This window comes from Myodes glareolus, chromosome 19, assembly GCF_982192425.1.
Source record: "Myodes glareolus chromosome 19, mMyoGla1.1, whole genome shotgun sequence".
Taxonomy (NCBI): Eukaryota; Metazoa; Chordata; class Mammalia; order Rodentia; family Cricetidae; genus Myodes; species Myodes glareolus.
The window spans coordinates 61,816,747-61,842,354 of NC_142044.1; the positions used below are offsets into that span (position 1 = coordinate 61,816,747).

Here is a 25,608-nt window from a genome sequence, read left to right on the forward strand (position 1 = left end):
CCACTCCCCACTCATGATACCTTGCACCTACCAGCTGCACTGAAGAGGGCTTCCAGGCGCTGCTTTCCACGAGATCCCACCAGAGTCCCACAGCTTTTAAAGCCTTGTCTCCTCCCTAGACAAATCCTCCTTGATGAAGGAATGTGACACAAGGAGACATTGTCCTTCCCACCACACGTCCCCCTACACACACATACACATAAACATGCTCTAATATTTGGAAGCCTTCCTCCCCCAAGCTTGGGAATGTGCTGAGAGCTGTGAGGATGCAAACGCAGGGGTAGTGGCTGCAAGCTGGCCTCTTGCAAGAGATGATGTTTCCCTGGGTCCCCTTAGGAAACCTGCTTTGGGAGAACAAGAATAGTATGGCAGAGGTTCCTCTGAAGGCATAGGAAAAGGAAGGAGAGCCAAGGAATTATTCAGAACCTACTCCTGGCTTGGATGCAAACTGTCCTATCAGCAAAGCACTGGTAGAAAGGAACCCAGTCTGGCGGTACTCGTGGTATTGGGTGCCATGTTCAGTCTGTGTAAGGTTTCAGCACAGACGGTGGGTCTAGTGGGCTGATTCTTTATGATTTACTCTTCCTTTATGATTTACTCTCCAAGAAAGGGAAGGGATCTGTGGGTTCACAATACCAGTCAAAATCCAAACAATTCAAGCTTTCCTTAGAAACCATGATGATGTTGGCAGACCTTTCTGAATTTACCCTGGACCCTAACTATGGTCCAAGATAAGAGAACTACAGGAAATAAGATGGGAACAGTCCTGAGAGGAGAATTAGAAAGGGAAATTAGTGTAAAGACAGGAAAGCATAAAACCTTGAACCAGACAGTTTAAGTTTAAACATTAGCCTTTTTTTTTTTTTTTGAGATATAGTCTTACTATGTAGCACCTGGAACTTGCTATGTAGATCAGGCTAGCCTCAAACTCAAGAGATCTGTCTGCCTCTGCCAGAACTAAAGACACATGTCTCCACACCTACCGGCTCTGCTTTAAAAACACTGATTCATGAATATGCAACATGGTGTGTGTCGGTGCATGCCATGACTGCACGTGGACGTGAGAGGACAATTTTGTGGAGCCTGTTTTTTTCTCTACCTCTAAATGGGTTCTGACAACTAAACTCAGGTAGCTAGGCTTGCATGGCAAGTGCCTTTACTGTTAGCTCTGCTTTTTATCAGACTTGTGGCTCTGGGCCAACTTCAAAGTATGTGCTCCAGTCTCAAATTCTCTTAAAACCACTAAAGGTTGCTGGGCAGCACTGGTGGTGGTGGTGGCGGTGGTGGTGGCAGTGGTGGCGGCGGCAGCGGTAGTGGTAGCTGCGACTTAGGACTTTAATCACAGTACTTGGGAAGCAAAGGCAGGTGGATCTACACAGTGAGTTCTAGGACAGTCAAGGCTACACAGAGAAACCCTGTCCTGTCTTGAAAACCCAAATCAAACAAACAAAAATAAACAGAACTAGAAAAGGTGCTGGGGAGATGGCTCGGTTGGTTAAAAATACTCGCTTCGAAAGCTTGAGGAACTAAGTTCAGATCCCTAGAACCAACAGAAAAAGCCGTATTTGGTAGTGTGTGCTTTTAATGCCATGGATCCTTGGAGCAGCAGCTCCAAGCTGCCCAGCTGACCCTGTCTATGTGGTGACATCCCAACCCAGCGAGACACTGTCTCAAAAAAAAAGTGGGAGACCAAACCAAACCAGGTCTGTGTCAAATAAAGTGCAAGGTGAGGACTGTCACCCAAGGGTGTCCTCCAGCCACCATTACTACACACAGGCATACACAAAAGGTTTTTTTTGTTTTTTGTTTTTTGTTTTTTTCCCCGACAGGGTTTCACTGTGTAGCCCTGGCTGTCCTAAAACTCACTCTGTAGACCAGGCTGGCTTCAAACTCAAGAGATTGCCAGCCTCTGCCTCCTGCGGATGAAAGGCGTGTGCCACCAGGCCCAGCTCACAAAAACCTTTTTTAAAGACTGACCCTAGTGCAGCAGCATATGCCTCTAATCCCAGTACTTAAGGGTTGGAGGCATGAGGCTTGCTGCAAATCTGAGGCCAGCCTGAGCTACATACGGTACAAAATCCAGTCTCAAAAAAGTCATAAATACTCCCAAAACCAAAACACTTATGGTCCCACACAACCAGTGTAGTTAAAGCATTGAGAATATGTGCTTTTATATGTACTATTGTTACTGCTGTTAATAATGAGTTGAAGGAGCTTCACGGAGTAAGGTTGTCAAAACAGTGTCTATCAAATGCAGAAATCAAACACTGCAATACCATGATGAAAACCTCATTATTTAATTAGATTTGCATTTAATTAATGCATTAATCCTGGCTACCGACCCACTGCCCTCCTCCACACAGCCATCTGCCTTCACATGCATACAGAACAGGAACCCAGACATGCACCTCCCCACAAGATTCATGGGAAGGAATGACATTAAATGGACTCAGCCTCCTCCACAGAAATGAAGCAGGATGAACAGATATATTTGTAAGAAGACCTTTGCAGAGACAGGTGGAGCACGGGGAGGTGGAGAGATCTCTTAGAGATCAGAATCTGCCTGAGGAGCACAAAGCCCGTGGTTCATCCAGAAGCGGGCCAAGTCTAAGGGGACGGGTTCTAGGATTGGCTAGGCTTAAAGTTTTCTCAAATGTACACATGATGGTAAGGGAAGCTAAAGTCCTTTCTCTTCATTGCCCTGTCTCCTCTAGTTCCAGACAGTGGCTATGGAGCTCCTGAGGGAATAAACTCAGTTCCTCCAGGATTTCATGATTCCCAAAGCTTCCGGGAGGCAATGAGCTGCCTGTCCCTCCCCATGCTCAGGGCTTTTTCTCTCCACCTGTGAGCACCAGAGCCTGCAGGATGTCAGACAGTGATACAATGCCCTTGACCACATCATTCTCATCCACCACCACCAGACGGTGAACCTGGAACAGAGCACCAAGAAGTAATGTCAGTGCCAACTTCAGTTAGGGCGAGGGCCCAGTGGCTTGAGGGGGTGCTGGCTTCCTACCTCCGCTTCCACCAGTCTATTGATGATGGTCTCCAGCGTCTCGTGGAGATAGCACTTGAGAACACCCTCAAAGTAGTGGGACCGGTGCTGCAGAGCTTTCGTCACAGACACATCGAGGTTGTTGTAGGTCTTTTCTGCTGCCAAATTCTGGAGGGGGGTGGGTGTGCTTGAAAGGGGCCAGGTCCCAAACCCTGGACCAACCCAACCTCACTAGAGGACCTGAGGGCACTCCTTAGCTCTGCCCACAAGCCATGACCAGTCCATTCAGCTACTGTCTAGACAGGACTCAAAGCATAGAAGCATCTGACACTGAAGAGCCTCCTTCTTTCCCCTCTCCATATTCGACACACATCCCCTCCTCTCCCTCCCAGCCCCTCCACTGTCACTTACAATCACATCAAACTTGGAGTAGATGTCCACAACACGCCCTAGGGAGACAGAGGCAGCTCAGAAAAAAAATCTGGTAGCCAAAGTTCTTACTACCCACAGGATCACCTTCCAGGTCGATCTGAGGGGAAAGCAGGTTTTCCCGGAGTTACCTGACCCCCAGGATCCTCCCTTTTCTTTTCCAGTCTCTCACCTTTCTCATCCACCACAGGCAAGGCAGAAACTCGGTGCTGAACAAAGATGCCTAGAGCCACGTAGACAGGCGTGGTAGTACGGACCATAGCAATGTTGGCATAGGTGCCAATCTGCAGCTCTTCCAGAGACTTAGACATGAACTCTGGCTTGGGGAACTCAGTGATCTGAGGGAAGAATCATTGGCTTTAGGGGTTCTATGATATCTATGGTAAAGCATAAAATGCTGGGTTTAGTCCTCAGTACCCAAAACACTGAGTCGGCTTGACTTTTAAGGCCCCCCAAACTGCCGAGTCTATACCTCCAATCCAGCATATAAGACATAAGATCTAGGTTAAAGTACACTTACAAACAACTTGAGGAATTTGAGGATGCGCTTGTGAGTAAGGATGTACAGGGTATTGCCTGACTCTGGGTCAATAACTGGAAGCCTGTGGATCTTATTTCGAATTAGTGAAGAGACAGCATCAAACAAACTGTGAAGAGGTAGAAGGTCAGGGTTAGGTTCCTTAGATCGTGTTTACAGACAGCGAAAGCTCAGCATCAGGGGAAGGGGCAGTGGTGTGGTGTGGCTGGGTGTGGAAATGCACCTGTACTGTCAGCTTGAGCTCTGGAGTAAGATCAAGACCAGTCTTGGCTTTGTGTGAGATATTTTTCTCAAAAAAGAAACAAGCAAACAAACAAACAAAAAAAACCATGGCTGTGTATACTGGAAGAAGTTCCCCTCTATCATGTCCTTGCTCCTGGGCCTTCAGGTATTTAGGCATAAACACACAGCCAGAGCTTACCTGGCATTTGGAGAAATGCAGACCAGTGGCTTGAAGGAGTCTTGCAGGTATACCTCTGAAGGGAAAAGGGGTAGTTCACAAAACACTGCCATGTCAGTGCTTCCCAGGAAACCCTCCAGCCCTTCATCTTTCACACCTCCAACTCTTTATGTACCTCTCCAAGTTTCTATCTTGTGTTCTTCCAGTTCATAGATCTGTACCTAGAAGCAGAAGCAGCAGATCTGAGACTTGCTTCCCTTCTTCATTAACCCATATGCCTTTGCTTGGAGGAAAAACCCAGGCCTGAGGGGCCCACAGGTGAGGACCAAAGCTAGCGGTGTGGTTTGCTTTGGCGGCTCAGGTAAAGTAAGGCTCAGTCCTTACCAAGGCTGACTTATAGTATCGGTGCAGGATGTTGATGAAGTCAGTGATGGTCAGCATGCCTAGAGGTCAGGACAAGAGCCCTCAGCACAGTTCAAGGCTTCTTCCAACCAACCAGCAAAAGAGGCAAACAGGTGTATTCCAGAAAAAACTTCTGCTTACCCACAAAACTCTGCTTCTTACTATCCCACAGAGGGGCGGCTCGAACACCATTAGTCACCAGGGCAAAGAAAGCTTTCTTTACCTATAGCCAAAAGAGTGAGATCTTAAGGTGGCAAGGAAGAAGGGGGTTGGCGTGTGGAAGTATGGGGTGTGGAGGGGGGCACTGAGCCAGCGGATCTGAGGAGGAAGAGTTCCACTCACCTGCAGGGAAGTATCAAACACAACCAACTTGGAGCTCGTGGGGATCAGGTCATAGCAGCAATGAGACTTCATGAAGGATGTATACACACCATTGTTTGATTCTGGGTTCTCTGCACATGGAGAAAGTTGATGTCTTTCTTTTATGCAAGAACTCATAGTCAGAAGAGACAGAAAACCAAAAAGAGTTCTAGCTTCTCAACTCTGAAGATATTTCTGCTTTGTTTTTATTGTTTCTCATCTTTTCATTAGTATTTCTTCCTATTTAACATATTTTCAATTGCCTTTTCTTAATCAAAAATCAAGCAAGTTTCTTTATATCTGTTGAAGACCTGCAGGTGGGAAACTCATGGTTCTAACAACATGAAGTACTCAATCAACTTGGCCAGAACACTCAGAATAACAGTTGTGAGTCAGAAATCCCAAAGGGAGGGCCTGGCTACATTTACCTCCGTTCTTCTGGTTTATGTATTTCTTTTTAAACAACTAAGTTTTTTAAATAAATAATTTCTCTGTGTGGGTATGGATGTTTTACTTGTATATCTGTGTACCGTATGTGTGCCTGGTGCCTGTTGGAGTCCCTGGGAGTTACTGACAGTTGTAAAATGCCATGTGGGTGCTGGGAATTGAACTTGAGTTTTCTGGAAGAAAAGCCAGTGTTCTTCCGCTGAACTAACTCTCCAACCCTTCATTCTTCTGAGATAGAGTCTTGCTATGTAGCCTAGGCTCGCCTCAAGCTTGTAGTAACCTTACTGCCTTAGTTCTTCAAGTGCTGGGATTTCAGGCATGCACACCATGTCAGGCAGTCTGTGTTTTGTTTTTCTTTTTTTTTTTAAGATTTATTTATTTATTGTGTATACAACATTCTGCCTTCATGTATGCCCACACACTAGAGGAGGGCGCCAGATCTCATTACAGATGGTTGTGAGCCACCATGTGGTTGCTGGGAATTGAACTCACGACCTCTGGAAGAGCAGGCAGTGCTCTTAACCGCTGAGCCATCTCTCCAGCCCATAGTCTGTGTTTTTAACTGCTTGCCCGAAACTGGAAAGGCAACCCTCCAAAAATAATGTCCTGGATGTTTTATGTATTATAACAGATATTACAAATAAGACCCTGGATGTTCTATGTACTATAACATATACCTAAAAGTAAAACCCTGGATGTTCTATGTACTATAACATACACCTAAAAGTAACACCCTGAATGTTCTATGTGCTATAACATATACCTAAAAATAACACCTTGGATGTTCTATGTGCTATAACATATACCTAAAAGTAACACCCTGGATGTTCTATATACTATAACATATACCTAAAAATAACACCTTGGATGTTCTATGTGCTATAACATATACCTAAAGTAACACCCTGGATGTTCTATGTACTATAACACATACTTAAACATATCACAGCATTTAAGCTTCCTCCCACTTTGCCCTGTTTTTCAAGATAGTATCTCACAGAGCCGGGCGGTGGTGGCGCATGCCTTTAATCCCAGCACTCGGGAGGCAGAGGCAGGCAAATCCCTGTGAGTTCGAGGCCAGCCTGGTCTACAAGAGCTAGTTCCAGGACAGGCACCAAAAACTACAGAGAAACCCTGTCTCGAAAAAAAATCAAAAAAAAAAAAAAAGATAGTATCTCACAGACTTCATGGAGATCTACCTGTCTCTGCCTCCTGACTGCTGGAACTGAAGTCGTGTGTCACCCTACATCTTTGACTTCTCACTGGTCTGTTAAGTAAGTATTACCATTGTGTTTTAGGTGAGAAAACAGGTGCAGACCAGTTAAATGAACTGTTCAAGGTCACATCGCTGAGTGAGTTGCAAGAACTACCTTAAGCTCTGGCTGATTCTGTACTGTACTCCTGGCACCCCAGCTGTGTTTTAAAAAATGGTTTCTAGCCAGGTGATGGTGGCACACACCTTTAATCCCAGCACTTGGGAGGCAGAGGCAGGTGGATCTCTGAGTAGGAGATCAGCCTAGTCTACAGAATGAATTCCAGGACAGCCGGGGCTACACAGAGAAATGTCAAAAAAAAAAAATTGTAATACTTTTTTTCTCCCAGTGCTTGGGAGCAAACCTAAATAATGTTAGACAAGCATTGCATCACTAAATTATATTCCCAGTCCTCAATATTTTGGGAGAGGCTTTTGATCGGGCCAGTTCTGAGCTCATACGAAGCCCAGATCTCCCTGTTTCCATCTCTCCAGTGATGGGATTTTAGGCAAACACTACCACAGTGGCTCCTACCAGTTTCGCTTTTTTATTTTTTTGAGGTAGGATCTCAAGTAACCCAGCAAGATTCAAACTCCATGTGTAGCCAAGAATGACCTTGAGCTCATCTACCTGTCTCTAGGTTCCACAGGTATGTAATAATACACCCCCAACTGAGGGAATATTTCTTGAGGGACCTTGACAGTGCCTTTTTACATATTTTTACATTTTTATTTATGTGTATGGGTGTTTTGCCTACATGTATATCTCAATACCACAAGCATGCCTAGTGCCCTTGGAGGTCAGAAGAGGGGATCAGATCCCCAAGACTGGAGTTACAGATGGTTGTGAACTACCACATGGGTGCTGGGAATTGAACCCAGGTCCTCTGAAGAGCAGCAGCCAGTGCTCTTAATCACTGAACAATCTCTCCAGCCAGTGATTTTTTTTTTTTTTAAGCGAGGGTCTCACTATATAGAGCAAGCCAGTCTCACACTCTCACCACCACATCCGGAAAAACACAAGTCTCCACATGTTCTATAGCACACGTGTCCCCTCCCGCCCCTGCACACACAAACACAAACCTCCACATGCTCTATAGCACATATGTCTCCTCCCGCCCCTGCACACACAAACACAAGCCTCCACATGCTCTATAGCACACATGTCCCCTCCCGCCCCTGCACACACAAACACAAGCCTCCACATGCTCTATAGCACACATGTCCCCTCCCGCCCCTGCACACGCACAGAAAAACAGGATTCAAATTCTATTCTTGCACATTTTATCTAAATCATATCTTAAGTGGGACCACTTGAATATTAACTGGACACTCTTACTATATAAACGAGTCTTGTTGACTGTAAGACATTTAGGGAACATCCAATACTTGCATTTGGAGGTTTTCCTGTCAAGGAGAGTCTATAGCTGATTCTTTAACTCTGAGCCTGGAAGACTGAAGTCTTTTCTGTAGTATTCTGGAAGCTGAATGTGGGAGGCTCAGCATCCAGCAGAGTTTACTTGAGGTTCTGGTTTTCAGTACAGTCTGTAAGCCCCTCTCCACACCCCCAGTCTTGTCCTGGGTGGGGAGTCTCAGCAGTATGCAATGAGACCTTCAAACCTTCATTACTGTTAACTACAATGTACTGTGCTCAGACCAGCTAAGTCATTTAGATATCTCCCACACTTTCCAGCTTCCACACCCATTCCTACAATCCCTTCTCCTGTTCTTATTTTTGTGGGTTTGTACTAAAAAAAAAAAGAAAAAGAAAAAGAAAAAAGTTCTCTAGGGTGGTTGTGTTTGCATGTACATGTGCACGTGCCAAAGCATGTGAGTTGGTTCTCTCCTCCTGTCTTTTTGTAAATTTTAGGCATCAAGCTCAGGTTGCTACGCTTGCATAGTAAGTGTTTTTATCTGCTGAACCGTCTCACTAGCCTAAGATTTTTATTTTACGTTTACGGGTGTTTTGCCTGAATCTGTGTCTGCCTAGTATTATGTTTATGCAGTTCCTGTGGCGGGTCAGAAGAGGGCATCAGATCCTCTGGAACTGGAATTACAGACAAGACAGTGTGAGGTGCCATAAGGGTGGTAGGAATTAGAACCAGGTCCTCTAGAAGAGCAACCGGCACTCTTAATGGTTGAGTTATCTCTGAGCCCCTTGTTTTGTTTTTCAAAGGACTGAAGGTGGATGTAGGCACTCCATCTACCATGTTAACTGAAGACTTCCACTATTTTTCAAACAAGGAAACCCAACCCACAGATACCAAGACATAGCTTTAGATACCAGATGAAGATATACTACACCGAGTTAGACACTATCATTTAAAGACAGAAGCCCACAACATATTGAACTTGAATCTTCCAGTTTTAAAAATAATTTAAATCACTTTCCAAATTTAAAAACTCTACAAATTTGTATAAAAATCCCAAATTCTCAGTTTCTTTACAAAAATAGGTCTTCATTGAGTATCTATAGACAGCTGCTGTCTCCTTTTAAGCGGGACACAGATTTATAGGTTGTTACTTGTCATACTTAGTCCTCCTCATCTGCCTGATCCACAGGGACAACTCAAGCTCTGCTGCTTGTTTCGGAGCTACCATAGACGTACTCAGAAACACACAACAGGTACTGATATCATGTGTGGTATTGAAAAGTTATGAAAAGTCATCTAGATAATGAAACATATAATAACAATGGTTTGTTTTTTTGTTTTTCAAGACAGGGTGTAGTGGTTTGAATAAGAATGGCCCCCAGAAAACCATATTTGAATGCTTAGGAAGTGGCATTAGGAGATGTGGTCGTGTTGGAGGAAGTGTGTCACTGGTGGGGGGCTTTGGGGTTTTAAAACGCCAAGCTAGGTCTAGAGGTTCTCTCTCTCTGTGCTATCTTTGGATCAGGATGTAGAACTCTCAGCCCCTTCTCCTGCACCATGTCTGCCTTCAAGCTACCATGTTTCCCATGATAATGGTAATGAACTAAACCTCTAAACTGTAAGCCTGCCCCAATTAAATGTTTTCTTTTATAAGAGTTGCTGTGGTCATGGTGTTTCTTTGCACCAACAGAAACCATAACTAAGACACAGGGTTTCTCTGTGTAGTCCTGGCTTGTCTGTCTTAGAACTTGCTCTGTATATCAGGCTGGCCTTGAACTCACAGAGATCACCTGCCTCTGCCTTCCCAGTGCTGGGATTAAAGGCATGAACCACAACTGCTCAGCTCAGCTGATTTTTTTTAAGCCAATAAAACAGAACAATTTAAATTTCTTGTCAAGAACTCAGAGAAGTCTTAATGATATGTCTTTGGATTTTGTTGGATACTAGGTTTTTTTGTTTTGTTTTGAGATAGGGTTTCTCTGTGAAGCCTTGGCTGTCCTGGAACTTACTTTGTAGACCAGGCTGTCCTTGAGCTCACAGAGATCTGCCTGCCTCTGCCTCCTGAGTGCTGGGCTTCAAGGCATGCACCACCACTGCCTGGTTGACTGCCTTTTTAAATTTTTGTGTTTCTGTGCATCTGAGTCGATTATTTGAATCCTGTTTTTCCCATGTATATATGTGAGTGTACAGGTATGTATGTGCAGAGATTCAAGCTTGATGCTGAGTGTATTCCTTGATCAATCACTCTCCTTCCATTTCATTTACTGAGCAGAGTCTCACTAGTCTTTACTAGTCTGGACAGATAGTTTGTTCTGGGAAATCCACCTTTGACTCCTGAGTGCTGGGACTACAGGCCAGGCCTGCTCAACATTTACCCAAGTTCTGGAAATTTCAAGAACTTTGAAAGGTAAGAGCTTTCCCATTGAATTTTGTTTTAAACCAAGGACTCACAAACATCTAAAGAAAGTGCAGCGCCTAGGGAGATGTCTCAGTGGTGTTCAGCTCTGAGCACTCACGTGGTGACTCACAACCATCTGTAATCCCAATTCTAGAGGATCCAACACCCTCTTCTGACCTCCACAGGCACTACCACATACATGATGCACAGATATACACAGAGGCAAAACACTCACACATGCAAAAAGTTTTTTAGTATAAAAAAGTGATTGCCCCCATTCCAAATATAGGAAACAAACAGAAATGGGCAACTGGAGGGAAAGTACAGGGAACCTGTACACAGAACAAGAACCTAGATAACAGTGCAATACACACGAGTAAAGACATTTCATTGGGAAACCAGTGAAAAGATGTTTTTTAGAAAGGGAAGTTAGGGGCTGGAGAGATGGCTCAGACGACACTGGCTGCTCTTCCAGAGGACCCAGGGTCATTTCCCAGCACTCACATGGTGGTTCACAACTGCCTGTAACTCTAGTCTCAGAAGACCCAACAGCCTCTTTTGGCCTCTACAGGACTAGGCACACATGTGGTACACAGACATAAAACTCACACACATAAATAAACAAATTATTATTGAATTTATAAAGGGGATTTCCAGGTTGGGGTGTAGCTCACTTGTTAGAGTGCTTGCCCAGTACACACCAAGCCCTGGGTTCAGTTCCAGGCCCTGCAAACAATGGGCACAGCTGTGCTTAGGGCTGGACGACAAGGTGACCACAAGTTCAGCTAATGTCTCAGGGTTACTGTCACTGTGGTGACCAAAAGCTATTTGGGCAAGAATGGGTTTATTTGGCTTGCATACCCTGAATCACAGTCCACTGAGGGAAACTAAGGCAGGAACTCGAACTGGGAGGGAACCTGGAGCCAAGAGCTGAAGCAGAGGCCATGGAGGAGTACTGCTTACTGGCCTACTAAACTAGCTTCCCAATACCGCTCAGGATCCAGGGATAGCACCACCCATAATGAGTGGGCCCTCCCACGTGAATCACTAATTAAATTCCCTACAGGCTTGCCTACAGCCAGATCTTATGGAGGCATTTTCCCAATTGAGGTTTCTTCTCAGATGACTCTAGTTTGTGTCAAGTTGACATGAAACTAGACAGCACTGTTACAAATCAAATTTAAGCTCAGCCTGGGCTACACGAGACTGTTATCAGTAAGACAGGAAGTGAAGACTGTACACATAGAGGCCATGACCGAGTGCTCTAGAAGAGGGTGTCATCCTCTGTTGCCCTCCACCTACTCCTTGGAGGCAAGGTCTCAAGCTGGAGCTCATATTTTCTCAACCAGCCAGCAAGCCCCAGGGACCCTTCTGTCTCAGACCCAGTGGAGTTTGGGCTACAGGATGTGTGGAATACCTGGGTGGTATAAGGCTATGAGATGGAAATTCCAGTCCTCACGATGGCACAGGAACTGTTCTTTTTTTTAAAGATTGATTGATTTATTTGTACACAGTGTTCTGTCTGCATGTATCCCTGCCGGCCAGAAGAGGGCGCCAGATCTCATTACAGGTGGTTGTGAGCCACCAAATGGTTGCTGGGAATTGAACTCAGGAGCTCTGGAAGAGCAGCCAATGCTCTTACTGTCTGAGCCATCTCTCCAGTCCCAGGAAGTGCTCTTAAAACAACAAACCATCATCTCTCCAGCACCATTATATAATCTCTTGAAATTAATACCCAGTCTCTATTTTAATCTTTTTGAGAAATGTGTCTAACACTAAAGGTAAAATTCTTAGGAAAAATAAGAGTGAGTGCTCCCAGGCAAAATCCTTTCCCAGAAAGGTGGCAAATTGATTCCTTCATTCACCTGTGGTACTGGGGCTTGAACCTAAGGCCTCACACATGCTAGGCAAGTGCTCTACCACTGAACTACACCCCTAGAAATCCCGCCCCGTCCCCAGGAGAAGCCCGGGGACTCAAGGGCAGTGCTGAAGTCAAGCACGGGCCACAGCTTTCACATCTGGGTTTGTCCTCAGCTGACTTCGTGGTAAACATACCTTGGAAGTGCTCATTCTCTGAAGCTGGAGAACTCTCTGAAGCGACCTGGAAGACAAGAAAAGCACGGTCACCTTAACTGAGACTCTATCCTCTCTCAGTCTCCCGGTAGAAAAAGGCTAAAGTGGGAACAGCATCATGAATTTCAAGCCAGCTCATCCTGGCTTATATAAGCAAAACCCCATCTCAAAAAGACAAAAACAAAAAACAAAAAACCTGCTGGTATGGCTAGGGATACAGATCAGTGGTAGAACACGTGTGAGGCCCTAGGCTCAATTCCCAGTATATTTTTAAGTACTTATAAAGAGGGTTGGTGAACTAATGATTTCCTTTAAAGAGGATTACAAGGCTCTTCAAGAAATATTATTTCAGTTGAGTATGGTGGCACCCACCACTTGGGAGGGCGAGAGAAGAAGAATCAGGAGCTTGAGACAAGCCTTGGCTATATAATAGATTTGAGGTCAGCCTGGGCCACATAAGACTCTGACTCAACATTCCCCCAAAGAAGAAAGAAATACTATTGTGTCTAGTTTAGCTTTTCTAACAACCCTGAGGTAAACACTGTTATTAACAGTAGAAAAATAAGAGTCAAGTGTCCGCAAGGAACCTCCTGCCCAAGCTCACACGGCTGTTAAAAGGTGAAGTAGGAACTCCAAAGCTTACGTTTTTTGTTTGGTTGGTTTTGAGAAGGGTTTCTCTGTACATCCCTGGCTGTCCTGGAACTCACACTGTAGATCAGGCTGGCCTTGAACTTAGAGAGATCTCCCAAGTGCTGGAATTAAAGGAGTGGGCCACCACTGCCTGAGAGAGCTCATATTCTTTTTTAAAGATTGATTTATTTATTATGTATACAGTGTTCTGCCTGCATGTTTCCGTGCAGGCCAGAAGAGGGCACCAGATCTCAATATAGATGGCCGTGAGTCACCACGTGGTTGCTGGGAATTGCACTCAGGATCTCTGGAAAAGCAGTCAGGGCTCTTAACCTCTGAGTCATCTCTCCAGCCCTCACATTCTTATAGACCACATTTTCTAATGAAGTAATAAGTCTTTTTTTGTTGGTTGGTTATTTAAGGTAATGTTTCAATGTGTAGACTAACTAGGTGAGGTTAAACCTAATCCTCCTGCCTTAGCCTTCCTAGTGCCAGGATTACAGGTGTATATTACGATGCAAAACAAAACAGTAAGTCTAAAAACAGCTGTGGTAGAGGATGCTCGCAATCTCAGCACTCAGGAGGCAGAGATAGGGGGAGTATAGCAAGCATGAGACCAGCCTGGTCTACAGAGTGAATTTCAGGTTAGCGAGGGCTACATGGTAAGAATCTGTCCCAAAAATCCCAAAACAAAACAAAAGTCTAAAAACCCTGGGCTTGGCGTAGTAGCGCACACCTTTAAGGCTGGTGGATCTCTGAGTTCAAGGTCAGTCTGGTCTATAGAGCAAGTTCCAGGACTATCAGAGCTACACAGAGAAGCCCTGTCTCAAAAACAAAAACGAAACAAAACAAGAGAGAGAGAGAGAGGAGAGAGAGAGAGAGAGAGAGAGAGAGAGAGAGAGAAGAGCATTCACAGAGCTTTTTTGAGTGGAACATTTAAAAGTTGTATTGCTATCTAGGAACCCAAGAGGGCTCATGAAAATGTTTATCTACTGTCGTCTGTATTTTGCTCATTTGCTCTGGGTGATGTCCCCTACATAAAAACTATTTCACTTTCACAGCTTACGAAGTGATATGAAGAGACGAGCCCTGGGTGGGACCTAAAGAGATGGCTGGCAAACAGGGTGAAGTGGGCAAGACAACCCTAAATCTTCCTCCAGTACACTGAAGTGAGCAACTAATTCTCTCTTCTCTCTGTGCTTAATAAAGCCAGCAGCCTGGTCTCGCTTTTTTGGCAAGGCTCATTGCCAAACAACAGCTTATTGCTTAAAACTGGAGAGGGCAGCCTTTAATACCAGCACACGGGAGGCAGAAACAGGCGAATCTCTGTGAATTCAAGGCCAGCCTGGTCTACAGAGGGAGTTCCAGGACAGGCTCCAAAGCTACAGAGAAATCCTGTCTTGAAAAACCAAAAACAACACAAAGAACAAAAACAGAACAAAACCCAGAGAGGGCTCTTCCACAGTAAAGACGCACATGCCAGTCTGTGATCTACACAAAGGCACACAAGTAGCTGCTTCTTAAAGTGATGGCACCCACATCTCACAACACATCACACAGCGCTACAGTTATTCAGTGCATTATCTATGGGAACAGATTATAAATTCCCAGAAGCCTTCAACTACCTTGTACCTTGTATTTGACTCCCCTAACATGAGGCACTGGACATAATTTACAGTTCACAGAAATTCTATAATGATGTAAACAGGTGAACAGCTGGAGATACAGATACCAACGAAAGAATCAGAGATGTTCTTGTTTCTTTTCTGTTGCTGTGGTAAATGTCCTGGTAAAAAGCAATTTGCAATTTAGGGGAGAAGGGGCTTATTTTAGCTGACAATCCCAGGCTACAGCCCATCACTGTGGGGAGGCCACAGCAGCAGGAACTTCAGGGAGCAGATTGTATCATGCCACAGGCAAGAGCAGAGAGAAATGAACGTATATTGTTGGGGAATATTATTTTAAGGTGAGTTGCTTTTGTTTACTGCATTTGTTTAACTCTGTGAAGCTGTGAATCTTTGCCTGTCTAAAACAACCGATGCGCTAATAAAGAGCTGAATGGCCAATAGCGCGGCAGGAGCAAGGATAGGCAGGGCTAGCAGGCAGAGAGGATAAACAGAAGGAGAAATGAGGAAGGGGAGGAGCAAGAGAACAAGAAGAAGAGGACATCAGGAGCCAGTCCACCCAGTTACACAGCAAGCCACGGCGAAAGAAAAAAGCTATACAGAAATAGAGAAAGGTAAAAGCCCAGATGCAAAAGGTAGTTGGGATAATTTAAGAAAAGCTGGTTAGAAACAACAAAAGCTAAGGCTGTTTATAACTAAGAATAAACCTCTGTGATTTATTTGGGAGCTGGGTGATGGGCCCCTCAAAAAGTCAAAAGAGCAAAACATCACACAACAACATACACTCTCATTTGCTGTTTGCTGTGTTGTTTCTGTTCTCCACTCTTACACAGTCTAGGACCTTCTCCCTAGAGATTGGTGCTACTCACACTGGCCTAGGTCTTCCCACATTAATTGAGACAATACTACACAGGCACGCCACATGCCAACCCAATGAGACAGACTGACCCCTCATTGAGACTCTCTTCCCAGGTAATTCTAGCTTGTATCAAGTTGACAGAGCTGGCCATCACAGACACAATTAAACATGATTTTATCCTGCCTGTTTCTCCACGAGTGGGCAAATCATGTCTATCCCCCTCTTCTTTTAATAAGACAGGACACAACTGTATTCCCAGCGCTCAGCAGGTAGAGTTAGAAGGATTAAGAGTTCAAGACCAGTCTCAGCTACACAGCGAATTCAAGGTTAGCCTGTGCTACATTAGACTCCTACTCAAAACAATAACGACAAAACACCCAAAACAAAACATTTTAGGAAGTCAAGAATATATCACTTATGTAAGTATGAGGCAGTACTACAGAAAAAGGCTAGGTCGGACACTAAGACAGAACCTGTGCTTCAGCTGTGCACCACTCATGTGGGAAAGACTGTTCATAACACACTCTTTAGAACGGAGTGTCTGTCCTTCTGTCCTTCAATCCTGTTCGTAGCCTGTGGCACTTTCCCCCCTTCTCTTTTCAGGGTAGTTCTGCTACTTTCCTGGTGTCCGGGTCTGTAGTTCTTCTGTTTTCCTCGACACGGAAGGGCTTGCGATGCTAACCGACTGGTAAACAGCCTCAGCCTCTCTCCGTTCATTTTCACCACCCTTGCCTGGGCGTCCACCTCTCACTTCTGCACTGCCCTCGCTGGACGGTACTGGAGTACGGAACCCACAGTCACTCGTGGGCAGGGCACTAAGCCCCAGCTCCAGACGCACAGCATCCTCAATACCAGTCTCCTTGTCCCACATCCACTGCCTCCTCAATTATCTTTGGGCTGTGACCAAGTTCTCTAACCAAATTAGCTCATTTGGAGAGAGTTTCATCTTTAGTCATGTAAAAATACTTTCCAAGGCTTGCAAGATGGTCCAGGGAGTAATGGAGCTTACTCAATAAGCCAGATGACCTGAGTGTGACCCCCAAGTTGCCACCATGGTAGGAGAAACCCAATTCCACAAAGTTGCTCTCTGCCTCCACATTCATCCCATGCCACCCGTGCACCCCAATCTTTCTTTCCTCTCTCACACACAATAAATACAATTCAAAATTCAAAACCTTACTTTCTGAGTGACTCGGTCTACTTACAGAAAGCTGCTAAGGATACTCTCAAAAGTGCATTCTCTGCCTTGCTCATAAAGCTTCCACAAGCTCCCTTATTACAAAAGTCGGAGCTGGGACTGATGCCTATGCTGAGGCAGAAGATTGGAGCTACCTACTGAGATCCTGTCTCAATAAAAAATTGTGTGTGTGTGTGTGCACCTTAGCACAGCATACTGTATTTCCAACTCGGTCTTGACTGACTTTTCTTACACCACGACCAAAATCCAAAGTCTCAACAACATCAAGCGTGGGCCTACAGTCTTCCACAATCTGTAAGGTGCTCCTAGGTTCAATGTAATTTTTCCTAGCTTTTATGCTCTCAGTTTTTTATATTTTGCTTTGTTTTTTGAGGCAGGGTTTCTCTATGTTTAGCCCTGGCTGTCCTAGAACTCACTCTGTAGACCGGGCTAGCCCTGAACCAACAGAGATCCAACTGCCTCTGCCTCCCAAGTGCTGGGATTAAAGGCGTGCACCACCAAGCCTGGCACTACAGTCTACCTTCACTAACATCTCTCCTTATGCCTCTCTTGCCTTGCTCTCTCTGAAATTCAGTATATATACTATATATACTATTGTATATACTATATATATAGCATAAGGAAATATACATAAATTTGGAAATATACATAAAAATGGTTTTAGAGGCTGGAGAGATGGCTCAGTTGTTAAGAACACTAACTTGCTTTTTCAGAGGATCTGGGTTCCATTCTTAGTGCCCACATGGCAGCTCACAACTGTCTCTAGCTCCAGTTCCAGGGGACCTGACACCCATGACAAACACCAATGCACATAAAATAGAAATAAATTTTTAAAATTTAAAAGCTATAGTTATTATAGTTTAAAAGAGTTAAGGAATACTATTTTTATAACAAGTAAAAATAACAGTATTGTTTTAAATTTAATGTAATTAGATTACTTTTGCTTAAAATGCCCTCACTCTGTAGAAAATGAAATCCTAGCATGTATGACCAACTGCATACTACTTTTCCCATTGTATCTGTTTTCTTTGTTAAGTTAAAGTACACGACTCATAGACAAAGGTGTGGCGTCAAAAACTAGTCTGGCCAAATATCTGACTCAAAGAAGTGGAGAAAAAGAAGTAGAGTGAACCTGTAGGTGTGACCTGTCTGCACAGCGGGGATGACAAAACCTAAGATGCCCACAGGGATACACGGTTAAAAACTATGGAGCAGGAAGTCGACAGGAGGGCTTTCGGAGTATCAGAGAAAGGCTCCAAAGAATGAGGGAGGTCAAACAAGTAGCAGGTAACCTGCAGCATCTGTAAGAGATGACAGGGACTTGCCTCCATTGGTCAATGCTGCTTACTAAAAACAAGCTATGTCAACACGCATGCATAGCGTCACTGATCAGGACACGACCTAAACTTGTCCAAGGGACACAGTGGCCTCTTGGATTCCTTCTTTCACGGAAACTTCAATTCTTGAACTTATTAAAGGAATGTAGCCTCTCTGGATACAGTACAATCTTTTGGATGTCCGTGCCAAAAATTGCAGTAAACAGTTGCATAAAACGGGGTCCCGGAGCTACCTGCAATCGGGGCTCACAACCCCGCTCTCATGCAAACTTCTGAAAGGACTTGAGGCGCTCACAAGCAGGAGGCCAAGACTAACGCGGCGCTCGTGGCTCCAAGCTCACAGCCCGCTCTCCCAGGGAACTGCGGACCCCAGGACAGCACGGGTGTGGCCCAGTCGAGGCGCCCACCGAGGCAGAGGGGAGTAAGGGACTCCGGCACCAAGCCCTGCTCGGCCTCCCCGGCTCCACAGCGCCCCCCGCCGCCCTCCCGCGCCACTCACCGACTCCATCGCAATCGCCCGCCAGTTCCTCAGCTTAGAAAACTCCCTTGCAGCAGACCCCGCCCCATATCCGGTGCCTCACGCCACTTCCGCCTACGTCACGACACCTCAGCCCCGGGGCGGAAGGTGGGGAACCCACCCTTCCGGCAGTGGCTGAGCCTGGCTTGGGTAACCTCCCTTCCCCAGGTCCTCTAGGACCTTTAGAGCTGGCTGACGGCGAGGGTCATGGGACGGAGGCGCTTGTATTTAAAATGTTCTTTTTTTATTTGTCGTTTAAAAACAAACTTTGAAGAAGCAAAATCCAAAACTTGCCCTTTGCCTCTCGCAACATAAATTATGTACAGTTCAGAATGATCGCTGATACAAAACATGCCAAGGACAGGGGCGCTGGGGGTGGAGGAAGAGAGAGCGCTTTAAAAAAGGGAGCCATTTCATTCGTTGTTACGAAGGACCAACCTTGCTGTACAGGATACACACAACACAAAATAAAGTTCTTCACGGGTTTCACACTTGTCAGCGATTTATTTTTTAAAAAGGGGGAGGGTCCTGGAGGTGAGGGTAGAAGGTAAAGGGGGAAACTGAAAATTGAGTATGTGCAAGTGTAAACCAACCCAAAATACAAACATGGGGGTGGGATTCTGATGCGATTATACAGGCAGGGTACTTAAAAAAAAAAAAAAACAAAAACAAAAACCAACAACCAAAATTCCAACCTTGTAGCGTGGGTCTGAGTTATAGTTTATATAAAAATTAAAAACTGTATAAGGTTTCTTCACTAAATTCTACAGGACTATCGGATACCTAGCAAATGCTTACAAAGTCTGCCCCTTCTCCTTCCGCCGTTCTAGGGCCCAAGCCCCAACCAGAGCCTGACTCACAGGAGACAGTCTCCCCCACCTAGTGCTTAGACCTTTCAGCGCTGTGGCTTTGGGGACAGCAGCCCAGACTTCCCACTGTCTGATCTAATTACAATGGTTTCTGTGGGAGTGTGTGGGGGAGTTGTCATTCTCTTAAACATTGCAGCTTGAAACAGTTGAGGAAGCAGCTTCAAAAAAAAAAAAAAAAAAGCCAGAAAAAAAAATCTCCCTACCCCCATCGATCCACAATCCCCCAAATTTAAAACAAAACAAAACCCTAAAGATCACAACAGCAACCGTGCTACCCACTCCAGCAGGCCTGCCCATTGCCACCATCAAGCCCGTCTCTACAGTCCAGAATCTGATTCTTGAAAATATTAATTACAAAATGCCCTTTGCCCACAGCCCCCAGGAGAGAACTGCATATAAGCTTCGTTTTCATCCCCATGGTTCCTACCAGAGAGGGGTCTGAGGCCTCACATACCCTCTACCCTACCACCACCCCCAGGAAGAGGTTCAACTGCAGCACAAGCTTGGGCAGAAAGAGGAAGGAAAAAGGAAGATAAGGGAACCCAGCACCCTCTGGCTCCCCCTGGGGCCAGCTTACTTTTGTGCGTTATAACATAGTCCAACTATACAACTGGGGTGAGGATCACCCAGCTTCTCTCTATACCCCCACCTTACAGCAGTCACAGCCAGGGGGTGGGAAAAGGGGGGTGAGGAAAGGGCGGTAGGTTGGGTAGTGGAGGGGGCTCCCCCACAAGGGGAGCTCCATGTGTCCGCCCCACACCCCCCTACCATTTATAAACTGGTTTTGTAAAAAGAAAATAGATATATTTATATAGAATATATAAAGCACAAAAATTAGTAGTTTTACATTTGCTCTCCCCGGGGGTTGGGGGAGAGGGGAGGGTTCTCACCTCCAGCCGGCTCCCCCATGCCCCACAAGACTATGTACAACCCCATGTATAAATAGATAAATACCCCCCACCCTCCCCGCGCTGACACTAAGCTCCCCACCCCCACATCACCACCCATTCCCACCAGACCAGCAGCAGTTTGGTGACTGAGGGAAAGGGAGAGCTCTGGGCCACACCCTGCCTCACTGGGTATGGGCATGCCACACGGGATAGCCCTCACCCTACCCCCCATACCCCATCCAGGGGCTGGAGGGCAAATGGGCTCAGGATGAGGCTGGGAAAACAGGAGAGAGAGAGTTCCTGGCCCTAGGTTTAGCACACCCTTCCTGCCTCCATGTCCAGATGGAGAAGGAAGTTCTAGAGCAACTAGGGACCAGTCATCCCCAATCTTCACCACCATTTGCCTCAACCACCATCCCATGCCCATAATTAAAAACAAAGATGGATTTTTGTTGTTGTTATTGTTGTTGTTTTCCTCCTCCTACCCCCCTTCCACCCACTAGAAGAGGGCAGTGAGGTGGGGGAGAGAGTTGGGGCAGTAGGGGGCTTGGAGAGGGTCTCACATTTCAAAACAGCAAAAAATCCAACACTTAAATGAGGTAGGTGTGGGTGCGGGGTCTCCTTGCCCGGCTTGCCCAGCTTGCCCTCCTGGGCACCTGGATGCCTCTTTCCCATCATGTTGCATTTGTCAGAGTGGAAAACAAGGAAACACAACCCATAGAGAGACAGAAACACAGAGGAAAAGAGGGGGACAGAGACAGATAGAGAGGAGGGGATGGGGGCGAGGGTAGGGCAGGACCCGGCAGGCAGGGCCAGCTGTGGGACCCAGCCTTTGGGATTGTCAAGCTTTAGTCAAGTCTCTTTGCAGCCTTGAGTTGGGCCAGAGAGGTCGGCAGAGGCAGCAGGGCTGTGAGACCCGGCCACACATCCTCCTCCCTCTCTGCTGCCTCCCAGACACTTCTGGGTAGTTCCCGGCCCATATCCCCCTCAAACCTGAGATGCCCAGTGGCTGCTTCTGTCTGTCCCCTCCTGGAGCTGGGGGCAGAGATGCCAGCCTAAGGGCTGGTGGCAGGGAAGAAGGCTGTCCCTGGTACCCAGGGTAGGCTTGGCCTAGGGCCCTCTGCCCCAGCCTCCTGCTCCAGGGGCTCCGGTCGGCCGGCAGCCCCAGCCCTGGGTCCTAGCTCTGGCTGCTACCGCTCTGACCCCTCATTCCTTTCAGGGAAGAGGCGGGTGGTGGGGGGGTTCCCCTGCCTGGTAGCCTCAAAGCTTCTTAGTTCATCCATTTCCGACAGTTCCAGGCTCCACAGTGACAGGGGATCTTGTGCTGATCGTCCTCAAAATCAAACTGATAGTCATAGGTCAGCTGGGAAGAAAAGACACACAGAATCAAGGTGAGGAAGGGGGTAAAGGACCCAGATGCTATCTGAGGGCAGTAGCACTGAACTCCAACTCTTAGACAGTGGCAGAGGAGAAGAGCGACTGCTTTGTCACCCACTCAGGAAGCTTCCTCTCACCTCCTCTCCTTTGGGGATTCGCCGGCTAGAGATGATGATGATTTTGTCCTCCTTGTCAAATGTCACAACTTCTGCCACACAGTTAGGGGCACAGGAGTGGTTAATGTACCTAGATGGCAAGATGGAGTCGGCATCAGCAATGCTGGGCAACACCTACAAGTGGCCACCAGAAGACACAGAAGCCTCCCTCGCTCACCTGGCAGGGCCTCCAGTCAATGTAGCATCAATCACATGTTCATTGTTTATCCGGAACATGTAGATGCCTCGATTCTAGACAGGCAGAAGTTGTGGAAGGAATAAGAACTTTAGGAAGCAAACTCAGACTAGGCTTACTGACATAACCAAATTCCTCCTGCCTTCTCCCTCCCTGGAGGTTTCCAACTATGTTCTGGATCGCAACCTGCCCTGTGCTCCTTGGCAAAGGGTGGACTCCACCATTCCGCTCCCCACTCACTCTGCAGTACCTGCTCCTCCCCAGCCACCCTGCAGTACCTGCTCCTCATAGATTTTCTCCCGTCGATTGGCCACCTCATTGCGAATGATGGTACCAATGTACTCGATGACCATCGTGTGCTTTTCTAGGTCCTTGGCTGCATAGAGCCCTAGGCCCTGGATACGGGAGCGAGCCAGATAAACATTGTTCTTCCACTCAGTGCGCAGGCGCCGGTATTGAGATGACTTGGAGTGCACAAACTGCTTGCTGTACGGGGTGTTGGTCTCGCCTGTGAAGGTGCTCTGATATGCCTTAGACATGCTGGTGCTGTTCAAGGTATGGGGCCTGGGAGGTGATACAGTCCATGACAAGACAGACCAAGCATACACTGCCCACCACCTCCCTGGGATATGTGCTATCAGCAAGTACTACAAGTGCTTGTTGCCTTGGGAATGGAGTGGAAGCACCCAGGTGTCAGCTTGAAAGAGGCAGTAACTAGCCACCGGGATCCTTCCGGACACCCTGGGTAGCAGACTGCCCATGGTAGGGAGTGGGTATAGTGAGGGAAGAGGTACAATTCCCCTACACTGAGCCTGCTCTCCCACTTCACACTTCCTACCACCCCCTGGCCAAACCATGCTCAAGGCCATACTCTTGGAGGTCATCCCCAAGTAGCCCAGGCCCAGAATTTAAGCTGATGGTTTGTTCAGTCATCTGAGTCCTATTTCCTGCATATGCTGTACACCCTGAAAACGGGGGGCCACCTGTACTACAGTGGCTGTGTCTGGTTTTTAAATGGTTATGAAGTTACAGCCTGATGGTATCCTTGCCTTTCTTCAGACCGTCCTGCTCTGCAGCACAGCTCTGGCTGGGCTCTGTGCAGACGGCTCAGTGCAGGGGAAGGACTGCTGCCTGGTGGTAGCTTCCACCCTCCGGCACCAGCCAAAGTGTTGCCCGGAGCAATGGTTTTCAAACATCTGTGGTGCTTTTCTGTTTTATTTAGCAGAATTTCTTTTCTTCAGCAAAATGTTGATTGCAATGCCAATCCATAGGTGAAATTGGAATTCCTCTGGCTAATGCAATCCGAGGAAGGTGAAGTTACACACAGAAGGGCAAGTCTGCCCCTGGCTTCTGTGTTCTGGGGATTTGGATCTGGACACATGGACTTAAGAGTTTGAAAACCACTGCGGGAGAGCATCAGGAACTAGGGCTAACTAGGATAGAATGCTCAACGTTCTATGACAGCCTTCGAACCACCAACGGCTTTCATGGAAAGACCTGATACCAGTCATGGTTTCTGCCTCCCTCTACCCAAGGACCATGGTTGGGCTCCTGTGGTACACAGAAAGACCAGCAACCCACAAGTTAAGAGGAGGGTCTAGTCCCAGCTGTGTGACCTTTATCTAGTCACGCAGTATTTCTGGGCCTCAGTTTTCTCAGCTATAAAATGGGGATCATACCACCTGCCCTACCTACCTCATAAGGTTGTTGTGAGGATCAAATGAGATAATGGATGTGAAAACGCTTTGAAAAAAAAAGTATAAAGTGCTATACAAATGTAAGGTTGTATTATTTTTCTATAATACTTCTAATTATTTCTAAACCAACTCAGCTTTGGAGAGGGATGGTGACCCTAGCACTCATGGGGTGTCTGAGGTTTGGGAGTATCACCGGCCCCTCTGGAAACAAGACCAAAGAAGGAAGAAGTGACCAGCTCCCGTGCATATCTTGCCATCATCTAACAAGAACCTCCCCAGCAGCCATTCCCAGGGTACCCAGAGCACTCTGTCCTGCACCCCTGGCCAACCTAGGACACCCCAGTGCCATTTGTGTACCTTTACCCAGATCTATGGGTGACTGATCTGCACCTCAAACCCCCACAATGTGGCCAGACAGTCCTGCCCACACCCACAGCTACAGCCCATGGCCCCGGTTGCACAAGCTCACCGTTTGTAGTGTGTGAGGATTTTAGGTTCTGATCTGGCACAGCCGGTGGGGTTGATCATGAGTGGCAGTTCCATCAGGGGGTGGCGCCCATAGCGGAATAAATAGTTCTGACAGTTCTCCACCCCAGGTAGCTGTGGGCACAGAAAGCTGTCTTGGCCCGTCTGAAGCAGAACCAGGATTCCCAGTGCCCACCTCACTGGGGCTCCTCACCACTTGCTTACCGATTCAGCTATGCGGAGCACAGCATGCACGGTCAGCCCAAAGAGCTCTTCGCCTTTCAGGTACTCAGGGAAGAGCCTCAGCATGTCGGCTTCTTTTCTCATGGCAGCCACAGGTTCAATGATGCGATTCCATACAGCTAGGAGCGAGACAGACAGCACTCTAGAATAACATTTACTCACTAATCTCCAACCCCACCCCATTCCTGAGCACTACTTTCCACCGTGTGACTGTCACCTCCCTGTGACTCTTCAGGACCCACTCCTGGTCTCCTAGGCCCAAAAGCTTCAATTCTGGAGAGGAATGACAAGCACAGATCCCAGAGACCCAGCAGAAGTCACAGTTCCTACTGAATGAACACACATGCTTTGGAGTTGCGAAAATTATGTTCAAGTTTGAGTAATGGTTATAGGACTTAAGCCAATTACCCAAGTCTCCTCACTGTATGTCTACATTACATAATAATGACAATGCTCACCTACGGTTACATGGATAACACAACCTATATGATCACCCTACTAACTGAATTGTGACTCGTACGTAGTACATGCTCAATAAAACATACTTCTTGCTGCTTTATCATCAACACAGAAACCAAGATAAAACGGAATAGCCTCAGCAGTTCAGATCAATGGCTGCTCTTCCAGAGGAGCCAGGTTTGGTTCCCAGCACCCATAAGCCTACTCACAACTGTTTTTAACTCTAGTCTCGGAGAATCCAACACACTCTCTTCTGGCTTCCATGAGCCCTAAATGCACAAGAAACACAGACACACATGCAGGCAAATCACCCATACACACAAAAAGTAAAATGGAAAAAAATTTCTTATGTGTGGTAGGGTGGAGTTATACCTCAATGGTAGAAGTTTGCCTACCATGTCCAGTCCTGGGTTCTATTCCCAGT

The 25,608-nt window shown here is 46.5% G+C and overlaps 2 protein-coding genes across 16 annotated transcripts in view; both read right to left on the minus strand.

Annotated features, from left to right (window-relative positions):
* Positions 1 to 2,468: 2,468 nt before the first annotated feature.
* Positions 2,469 to 18,911, minus strand: Prkag1 (protein kinase AMP-activated non-catalytic subunit gamma 1). 2 transcript variants are annotated; one of them, XM_048444667.3, is made up of 12 exons: positions 18,816 to 18,911; positions 12,650 to 12,695; positions 5,107 to 5,216; positions 4,906 to 4,987; positions 4,747 to 4,805; positions 4,538 to 4,583; positions 4,384 to 4,438; positions 3,945 to 4,071; positions 3,597 to 3,762; positions 3,407 to 3,444; positions 3,017 to 3,163; positions 2,469 to 2,930 (listed from the first exon to the last, which is right to left on the minus strand). In XM_048444667.3, exons 1-12 carry the CDS (start codon positions 18,822 to 18,824, stop codon positions 2,823 to 2,825), a joined length of 993 nt encoding a protein of 330 aa, XP_048300624.2. In that variant the 5' UTR covers positions 18,825 to 18,911; the 3' UTR covers positions 2,469 to 2,822. The 2 variants fall into 2 exon arrangements, with proteins under 2 accessions (XP_048300624.2, XP_087755383.1); XM_087899257.1 differs by having other exon boundaries at positions 4,384 to 4,468.
* A 144-nt stretch (positions 18,912 to 19,055) lies between these two features.
* The window catches only part of Kmt2d (lysine methyltransferase 2D), a 39,604-nt gene continuing 33,051 nt past the window's right edge, over positions 19,056 to 25,608 (minus strand). For 10 of the 14 annotated variants that reach the window (XM_087899255.1, XM_087899254.1, XM_087899248.1 and 7 more), the window contains 7 exons: positions 24,708 to 24,844; positions 24,487 to 24,617; positions 24,016 to 24,063; positions 22,599 to 22,884; positions 22,303 to 22,376; positions 22,107 to 22,215; positions 19,056 to 21,955 (listed from right to left, as the gene is read on the minus strand). In XM_087899255.1, coding sequence (XP_087755381.1) covers positions 21,863 to 21,955; positions 22,107 to 22,215; positions 22,303 to 22,376; positions 22,599 to 22,884; positions 24,016 to 24,063; positions 24,487 to 24,617; positions 24,708 to 24,844 — 878 coding nt within the window. In that variant the 3' untranslated portion in view covers positions 19,056 to 21,862. The remainder of the gene's footprint in view (positions 21,956 to 22,106; positions 22,216 to 22,302; positions 22,377 to 22,598; positions 22,885 to 24,015; positions 24,064 to 24,486; positions 24,618 to 24,707; positions 24,845 to 25,608) is intronic. The other 4 variants (XM_087899253.1, XM_087899252.1, XM_087899251.1 and 1 more) reach the window with 1 other exon arrangement.

Excerpts from the sequence above, each read along its gene's own strand:
- Prkag1 (XM_087899257.1), bottom strand. Across the intron at positions 4,806-4,905 it reads TAAGAAGCAGAGTTTTGTGG|GCATGCTGACCATCACTGAC; the intron begins GTAAGCAGAAGT and ends CCTGACCTCTAG. Across the intron at positions 4,072-4,383 it reads TGCATTTCTCCAAATGCCAG|TTTGTTTGATGCTGTCTCTT; the intron begins GTAAGCTCTGGC and ends ACCTCTTCACAG.